Here is a 9,548-nt window from a genome sequence, read left to right on the forward strand (position 1 = left end):
CAAGATTAGGCCGCAGGCCAAGCAGTAAATGGAGGGTGGTGCTATGGGGGTGGGGGCATGTACTATATCGGCGAATTGTAAGAAAGCCTCATTTTACTGAAAATGTAGCACATCATGGACATATTGCATTTTTAATAATTGCTGAGTAGCTTGAAAGGAGCGGCAATGAAAGATGCTACTGCTATGTTGGTGCTCCGCATTGCTGGAGTGGCTGACCCAGTTTATCTGCTGCTCAGGTGATTAATGCAGCATCACTACAAATAAAGGTCAGGGCCGGAGCACGAGAGCCGAGGGAGTTGCATATGATTTGTCTGGGGGGGGGTTACATGGCATCACTCGCTGACTTTACAGCCAGGTAATTATTCTGCCTTTTTTCAATCAAACACCTTTTGTTGCCGATACTGTTGAGGTACTGAATTTATGACAGTCCCCTACAGCTGATATTCTTTTTGGCTAATTATTCTGTCTTGGGGAATGTTTAATTTCAGGTTTACTTGTTCCTTTTTTGGACCAAGAAAATACAAACACTGCATTCATGCAGCGTGGCGTCACCTCCACATCTCGTTGCGTCACAGATGCTAACATAGCTACAGGGGAAAAAAAAAAAAAGAAGAAATAACAGTCCATATTATTATGTGGTTCAATGTATTTTAATATATGGGAGGGAAAATAGTTTATGGTTAAGATGTGTAAAAATTAGACACCATCTTTGATCATGTTTCAATTTTAGAGCAGCTAATTAGTTAGCGGCTATCTCTTTTGCGCTCAGAACTTGTTAGCGGTCCGTTAGACGTTTTGATCTTTTTAGTTTGACGTTTGCGACATATATTTTTTATAGTTGAAGTGGGATCCTCGTCACTCCAAAACCATCATTTTTAAGTAAGCCCCCCCGGCCCCGCAAAAAAATGGCAAGTTTGTCACGCCATTATAATATTGCAGTGTCAGAGAGGACAAGCCATTTTCAAGGCTTTAGATCAGTCAATCATTTGTAAAAATAAAACATTCACATGGAGACTGATCAATATTATAGATTTGTGTTAAATGAGATTTTTACCAAGTGTGCAAATGACAGATTTAGACTTCTAAGGAAGCCTTCTGTCAAAAGTCCTTCTTCCCGGCAAACACGCACATATTCTTCTGATCGCTAGCTGGGGTGAGCTGAAGCCTGTAATATGAACATTTTATATGGACTTTTTTTTTCTTCACTTTCGTCGATCAGTGCGAGCAGGCCTAATTAAAATACATCAAGTGTAATTATGCAACGCTACGGTTCACCTAAATAATCATCTCCACTTTCACATCTTCGAGATGCGCCACAAACCAACTCACACGGCGTCTCTTCCAGAGAAATAGCTGCGGCTAAATGAAGCGATGATTTTCTTTACCTGTTCCAGCTGTAGCGCAAATGGTCTTCAGTCTGACGGAAAATTCTGCTCCTTTCATGGCAATATGAGGGATTTAAGAAAGACGGCTTCAAGAGCGTAGGGCTTCGAATGTCTCGAGTGGTGTCGTGTCAACCTGGTTTTCGCATCCCTTGGATTTCTTTTGTCACAATCGAGTAAATGCTATATGAGCACAAACGGTGCAGCAACACATGAAGTCAGACAAGATAACAATAATGTTAATGTTTTTGTGTTAGATTCCCAGCTTATGAAAAAATTTAGTTGATGATTTCCAACTATTTTCTTAATTTTGTGCAAGTTGGCTATTCTCATGGTTTTCACGGGTACGTTGTTCCTTTTCTCATGAAGGTCAATGGCAGAGAGCTGTCCAAATCCAGCCATGAGGAGACATTGGAGAGCTTCCTCCCCGCCAAGGACCCCCTCGTGGTTCAAGTCATCCGGCGGACCCCCAGTGGCCGACCCCATGGCCCACCTCAGGAAATCCATGTGGTGGATGTGTGCACTCAGACCGACATCACCTTCGAACACATCGTGGCCCTGGCTAAGCTGCGGCCTACGACGCCTCCCGTGCCGGACATCTGTCCCTTCTTGCTTAGCGACAGGTGGGCTCACGTTTCTACATGTTCACTTTAGGACATTTGAACTTTACTTGAGACCACTTGTCACCTAAAAAACGTGTCAAAAAACATTTGAATGGTGTGAGTTTAGCACAGCTTTTGAGTTGAAGATAAAAATTAGGTCGTTTAGGTATCAGGCATTCAAACTGAGTTTATATATATAAGTGGTGTATATTTTGTGGTAGTTAGTAAAAAGGTTATTGGACTGAATGGTGAACGGCATGTAAAAAAGCCACACGCAAGCCATTAGTTAAGTGTGAGTCACTCATGTCATGTTTTGAGTTGTATGTTTTAAATAGCTGCTTTAATATTAACAGACATGCTTCTTTTCACACCCGCCCCCCAAAAAAGCTCGTTTTTCCCTATGCTTTGGTCAGAAGCCGGCATTTTTTTTGGTGGAGCCAACCATTCTACTGCTTACTGATGAAAGAAAAAGTGAGATGCAAACTGTTTTTCCGTTGGTGCAAGATCGCTACTCTTTATTTTGCTGGCTTCTGTGCTTATATTGCCACAGGACACAATATTAGATTGAGAAAATAAGTTGAGCTACCTTGTACAATTGAAAATGAAACAATACCAATACTCTGTACGCAACTTTTTGCACAACATAATCTTCAATTGTCATCCAACTAGGGAGCACAGAGAAGTAGTGATGTTATTTATCACCAAAGTTAATGATGCAAATATTTACATGCAAATCAATGAGAGTATCAGCAAGAGGTTTTCCTTGAAAAACAACAACAACAAAAGAAACAGGAGTCATTATTTCCCCTGGCATCGCGGTGATTTTGTGTTCCGCGCATCACAAAGTAACAAGCGGGAAAAGTTTAGCATATTTTAAAAAGTAGGTTTCATCTCCCGGGAATGGAACAAGAGGAACTTTTCTTTTTATTTGTCCTTTACTTGTGGTTGATTCACAAAATTATTGACACTTGAATGTATTGCTCAAATAAGAAAGATACAGTGATGCCTCCTATAATACACCCGATACGTACAGTATATGAAACCATCAATTTGAGTCGAGTATTAGCAGGCCAAATCTTGGCCCTTTTCCCGTCACCGTGCAGGAAATAAGAACGCTGCTAGCGCCACTGTTGTCACTTTTCCTCGTCTCTTTTGGGGGGGCGCTGGAGGCGTTGGACGCTTGGCATAGCCGATGTCATCTCAAAGCAAAGGCTGTGTTGTTGTCATGCAGAACTCAGGCCGACGGGGGCACCAAAAGCGGCATACCGCAACAACGATTGGCCCCGATTGTTTTCCGAATGCTCAATTAAAAAAATCTTGTGTGGTCCTGATGCTGCCTCTCACAAGTTGACGGCATGATAATAGGCTGGTGCTGAACAATGAGAGTGTGCGAGAGGGTGGAGGGAGGTGGGAGGGAATAACCAGTCAAGAGCAGCAGGCAAATCACGGAAATGAGCTGTTATTAGTGAGCGGCTTTACTTTTATCGCACACACTCAAGCCGCAGTGACAGCCCTCGATGCCGTCTTTCTTCGTCGTATCGCAGCCAAGACAAAGGCGACAGGAAATTCTGTCACTTGGCGCCGTTGAAAGGGCTTTGAAAGAAAATGCAACTTATGTCCGCCTCTTTGTGTTTTCCTGACCTCCCCCGACAGCTGTCACTCCCTACACACGATGGAGCAGGATTACTACGAAGGCACCGACTACCTCTCGCCACTTCCCGTCGACGCTGACAGGACGGAAGAGTTGGAATATGAGGTAACAATTCCGAGTCGTCTTTGCGAATTAAAACACCATGTTTTTACGTTGGGTCAATTTTGATACAATTTTGATGTAATAGTCATATTTGCAAAAAAAAGTTATTTGGATCTGTGGAGGTGATGAAGGGAAAAATTCTTGCATAAATTTAATGATTAATTACCGTATTTTCCCGCACTATAAGGCGCTTCGAAGTATAAGGCGCACCTTCAATGAATGGCCTATTTTAGTACTGTTTCCATATATATGGCACACCGCATTATGTGGTTCATAGAATAGACGCTACAATAGTGGCTGCAGTTGCGTTATGCATCCACTAGATGGAGCTACGCTAAAGAGAATACAATACAATACAGCTTTATTTGTATGAAACTAAAATAAAGCATTTTTGGAAAAAAAACTTGAATACAAACGAACATATTGGAAACTAGCTAAAAAAAACTAGCTAAAAATGTATGTGTATGTGTATATATGTATATATATATATATATAGAGAGAGAGAGAGAGCGAGAGAGAAATTTTTGCTTTTCAGCAAGTTCTTTTTGAGTTTTTCCGAAAATGCTTTGTCTTAGTTTAGTCTGTACTAGTTTTATTTTATATATATATAGAGAGAGAGAGAGAGAGAGAGAGAGAGAGAGAGAGAGAGAGAGAGAGAGAGAGAGAGAGAGAGAGAGAGAGAGAGAGAGAGAGAGAGAGAGAGAGAGAGAGAGAGAGAGAGAGAGAGAGAGAGAGAGAGAGAGAGAGAGAGAGAGAGAGAGAGAGAGAGAGAGAGAGAGAGAGAGAGAGAGAGAGAGAGAGAGAGAGAGAGAGAGAGAGAGAGAGAGAGAGAGAGAGAGAGAGAGAGAGAGAGAGAGAGAGAGAGAGAGAGAGAGAGAGAGAGAGAGAGAGAGAGAGAGAACCTTAAGTCACCGACCTCAACCAAAGGTACCCCTACCTACTCTTGTATCATCTTTTTTTAAAATTTATAATTGTTTTTGCAATGTCAGTACCTTTAAGAAAAGGCACGCAAGCGCAGGCCGAACATTGCGAGCGGATGACGACCGTCAAATCGAGTTCAATCCCCAAAGTAGTACGATCCCAATCATAAACGACATCCCGTTAAATAAATAGCTCTCAACGTGTCGCTTATTTCCACGTTAAAATTGCAACGTGATCATGAGCTGCTGTCAGGAGGCAATCAACTCCAGCAATAATTGATGCTTACTTTGGTTTACGATCGTTGATGCGGTGCGTGTAAAAACCATTCCACCAAACAAGCGAGCATTATTGCCGGCTACATTTTGTTTGTGGTATTTGGAGAGAAAGAGCAAAAATAAAAAAGGGATCTTGACCATCTTTTGTCAAGAGCTGTGATGACTGACCACAGGGAAAATGACTTTTGCCCTTGTTGACGGGTTTCCCCTCGCAATCTCAGTGCATTTGTTGCCGCTTTTTCAATTACTGCTCATCAAAGGCGCCATTATGATGACAGCCCGCAGTGCGCCCTTGATGGCGGGCCCAACATTTTCGCACTAGATCGTCCCACCGCCACAGTTTAATTTACTGTCAACTCTTATCTCTGCGCCGGGTGCTAATCTCGTATAGAGAGAGAAAAAAAACGTTAATTGTAGGGAGTAAACTTTATTGAGGCGTGTAACATTTTATTTACTCAACTCTGTCAGCAGCCAGTCATATAGTTCAATCAATTCCAAATCAGGACAAAATACAATTTCGACCCATATAACTATTTTTAGCTCTCCTGGACTTTCATGTCGCTTTTTCCTGAGGATTCCCAACGTTTTTCTTCCTGGATCCTATCAGCCCTCGCCTTTAACTCTTTCATTCCACAAAACGTACCTGTACGTTTTTTTTTTTTTAAATAAGGCCCCCGCCTACCAAGGACGAACTTGTACGTCTAAATCTTTTATTTTTGCGTCATAGAGAGGAGGAGGGTCTGATGCAATCTGTGAATGCGAATAAGCCGTTTGCATTGTAAATCATGTAAAAAAAAAAGCGACCAGTAGGTGGCAGTTGTGCCTAACGTGATTGAGAAATGCACGCTTTAACAAAAAGCTCTTTTTTCTCAGTTTTTTTGCCCAGGAATCACCATTTCCATGAAACTTGGCCATTTTGTAATGCCGATTGGTGAAGAATGGAAAAACATAGTAACCATGTTTTTCCTGCTGAAAGTCCCAACTTTATTTTGGTGTAGGCTCATGTTTATAAAGCATTAGAACCAAATATTCTACAGGCTTTGCAAGATCAGTCAAAACCCAGTAAAACGCTGGGATTGAATGAGTTTTTAATTGATTTATTTCCACAGGAGGAAGTTGTAGTTTGTTCTCACGCCTAACTTGCGTCGATGAGGCAAAGAGGTGTGATGTCGCGCCCGCTCCCAGCCAATTTGTGCGCGTTATTCTGAGACGGATGGAGACCTTGCAGCGATTTCAACATCCTTCTCGCGTCGTATTAGCATGCGAGGTGTGCCGCGTTGTGATCTGGAGCGCGTCTTACCGCCTCCGCAACGTCACGAGATGAGCCGGGGTCATATTTCTGCCAACATCGGGGACGGCGTGGAAGCATATGGCGGTATCGAGATGACACATTTCTTTTTCGTGGCACTCCTAGCAGCAAGATTTGAAGCTGTCAGATCCGCAGAGGCACTCAGGAAGAGATTGCAGCTTTGTTTGATTTGGTTTGAAGGTGTGTGCTCGCAGGTCATGAGAAAAATGTGGGCAATGTGTCGGAAACTGAAGAGCTCGAAGATTTGAGCGAGCAGCTGTGCCTTTTGCTTGCGGATACTCTAAACGTCTTAGTAGATCAAGGTTAGTCAGTATTAACCTTCAAAAGAATCAGCTTGTGCATTTTGTTATCACCCGTCCGACCGGGGGACGAAAATAAAATATTTCACCCATTGAGGCAGCACTTCCTCTCTGAAAAGGTACCTTACCAAAACATCGGTACCGCCCACTCCACAGTGTTGAAAATCTGTGCAAAAGTCCCGTTCGCCGCACCCACATGGGAGTTCCAAAGTAGGGTTTTAAGCTAGGGTTACGGTTCACAACTGTACCTTGGGTTTCAAATTAGTGTTTCAAACTCGGGGTAGGGTTCCAAAGTAAGTTTTTAAACTAAAGTTAGGGTTTTAGATTAGCGTTACCGTTTCAAACTGGAGTTGAGGTTTCAAATTAGGGTTTAAGATTATGATAGGCTATCAAATTAGAATATCGAACTCGGATTAGGATTTCACAATAGGGTTTCAAACTGGGGTGCGGGTTTCAATGTAACGTTTTAAATAAGAACTGAGCTTTCAACTTCGGATTTGAAACAAGGGTGAGCGTTTCAAAGTACGGTTTTAAATTTTTGTTTGAATTTCAAACTGGCGTTAAGGTTTCAAATTAGGGTTTAAAACGATGCTAGGGTTTCAAATTAGGGGTAGGGTTTAATCTGACGGTTTCAAACTGAAATGAGGCTTGCAAAGTAGGGTTTTAAACTCGGGTTGGAGTTTCAATTTAGGCTTTTAAACTAAGGTTAAAGTTTCATACAAGGGTTAGGCTTTCACATTAGGGTTTCAAACTGGGGTTAAGGTTTCAAATTAAGGTTTGGAACTGGGGTTAGGGTTTCAAATTGGGTTTCAAACTTGTACTTGTAGCTGTCGTCCATGTCTGCCACTTGAGAAATCGGACGCGGGTATGACAATCGGCCGATTCGAGTTCTGCTTTGGGCCCGGCAACTTGAATGACGGCTCGATGCAGATGTGTGTGCCTCATGTAAGTCAATTGTGTGTTGATGCCTCACCAGAGGGAGGTGAAGAATTATTTAGTGCGGTGTATAGCGTATGTACGCCTGCTTGCATTTGCATAATTTGATCGTATTTATGGTTTAAGGGTCTATATTTGGCGCCAACTCAGGAGGGGAAAAAAAAAAAAGCAAGCACTTGATCTCTTGTGACATTTCAATTCCCCGCGCATGAGAGCGTCTCTCGTGATCAAACGCCTTCCGGCTCCCGAAAGTCAGATGGGAAGTTTTCTTTCCAGTATGTTCAAAGTCAGTTGGAATTTTCTGTTTCAACTTGAAGACTCAAACTTGCCGAAGCGTTTGATCTTCGCTGCGCCAAGTTTTTAAAGCAAGACTAAAGATGAGCACTCCCCCGCCCCCGTGGGGTTCTTTATTTCCAGCTAGGCATTCCACCGATACCACTTATTTCAGACCGCACGCAATTCTTTACAGTCGCAAATGCTAACACGACAAGCAGTGTACTGTCTCGTCCCCAAAAATCTTTTCCAGGACTACGACTCAGTGGGAACTTCAAAGTGTGGAGTTTGCATGTTTTCCCCGTGCCTGCGTGCTTTTCTCCGGGTACTCCCGTTTCACTTCGACCTCAAAGAATTGCTGAAGAACCGCAGTTTCTTTCATCTGCACAACACCCTGGGCAACATATGCTCAAAATTTTTCTTCCTCCTCTCTCCCTTGACACAGGAAGTGGAATTGTGCCGACTCAGCAACCAAGAAAAGCTTGGCCTGACTCTGTGCTACAGGACGGACGAGGAAGAGGACGTTGCGATCTACGTCAGCGAGGTGAGTACGCGGAAAATTAAAAATGATCTGGGAAGGAGAGGAGGGAGGGGGTTACAAACAGAGGAAGCGGCAGGCGAACATGCTGTTCAAACAAGTCTGAAGTCGTGTTGAAAGCATTTCTACCGAGGTAGGCGGTGTCCTTTTCGTGATTAGGGCATTCCACTGGAGCCCGAATAGGAAAATGCTCAAGAACCTGCAGACTTGTTTTGGGCTCTCGTGTATTGTGAACGAAGAGAAGTTCTGCGTCACTAGCAGATAGAATGGGACGGATCTTAGCGACGTCGCTAAGCTAAGCTATGACAACTGATTGTTTTCCCACATTTGGCAGAGACCATATTCCTATTCAGCCATTAAAAATATATTAAATCACTTTTAAATCCTTGTAGAAACGGAAACCACATTTCTCTCCTTCTGCTTCTCGAGAATTATTTCCTAAACTCGAATAACAGTGGCACACATGCTGTATACAGTATCTTATTTTCATTCAGATAGACTTAAGTAACTATCGGTCTTACTTTGAGTCAACCACACGCTTGAGGCACGTCCGCTATTTGGCTGTGCGGACTTATACAATATTTGGACCTGTTCGTGTACCGGAAAGCGTCAGTTTAACATTATTATATATCTCTCAAAATGATGTCGAGCTTTTGTCTGAGTCGCTTGAACCAAGATGAATGCATAGACTCACTTTCGCGAGTCGCGGTCTTCTTGTATCCATTTCTTGTAACTTTTGTCTGCGTTCGTTTGAAGTTGAAAGCCGAGCGGAATATAAAATCGCGCTCTGACAGCTGCTGGCAGCATTTGTTGGAGAGAGGGGGAGGGAAGAAAAAAAAAGTTGGTTAAGACGATCGTGCTGCATTTTGATGAAGTGTAGAGAAGTTCGCTTGACTTGACTCCGGGTCGGAATTTGTTGGGGGGTTTTTTTTTGTTTTTTGTTTTTTGAAGGAGGGGTTTCAGATAGGGCAGAGCGTACAGAAGGGTGAAATAGAATGTTACATTCTATGCATGTCCAAGTCTCAATGGCGTGGCCAGACTGGAAAAGAAAGAAGAAAGAAATGCATCTCTTGAATCTTTCATGGGGTTAGGCAAAATGTAGAGATGGGCCGTATCCGTCCCGCAGGCTGGAGTTTGGGGACCTCTGATTTAGAGCGTTCCATTAGCCTGTCATGCATTTTTTTTTTTTTTTTGGGAATGTGAGAGGAAACCGGAGCACCCGGAGAAAACCCACGCCTGCAAGGGGGAAACAATGCAAAC

General features: G+C 42.9%; 1 protein-coding gene and 1 long non-coding RNA gene across 4 annotated transcripts in view; both read left to right on the plus strand.

The window, feature by feature from the left end:
* The window catches only part of LOC127597572 (PDZ domain-containing RING finger protein 4-like), a 117,985-nt gene that overhangs the window by 96,859 nt on the left and 11,578 nt on the right, over positions 1-9,548 (plus strand). For 2 of the 3 annotated variants that reach the window (XM_052060696.1, XM_052060698.1), the window contains exons 2-4: positions 1,752-2,005; positions 3,638-3,740; positions 8,196-8,294. In XM_052060696.1, coding sequence (XP_051916656.1) covers positions 1,752-2,005; positions 3,638-3,740; positions 8,196-8,294 — 456 coding nt within the window. The remainder of the gene's footprint in view (positions 1-1,751; positions 2,006-3,637; positions 3,741-8,195; positions 8,295-9,548) is intronic. The other variant, XM_052060697.1, reaches the window with a different exon arrangement.
* On the plus strand, positions 6,615-7,649 carry LOC127597617 (uncharacterized). The gene is made up of 2 exons (XR_007961690.1): positions 6,615-6,826; positions 7,335-7,649. It is a non-coding gene; the product is annotated as an uncharacterized LOC127597617 (long non-coding RNA).

The sequence above is a fragment of the Hippocampus zosterae genome, chromosome 3 (genome assembly GCF_025434085.1).
Source record: "Hippocampus zosterae strain Florida chromosome 3, ASM2543408v3, whole genome shotgun sequence".
Classification (NCBI taxonomy): domain Eukaryota; kingdom Metazoa; phylum Chordata; class Actinopteri; order Syngnathiformes; family Syngnathidae; genus Hippocampus; species Hippocampus zosterae.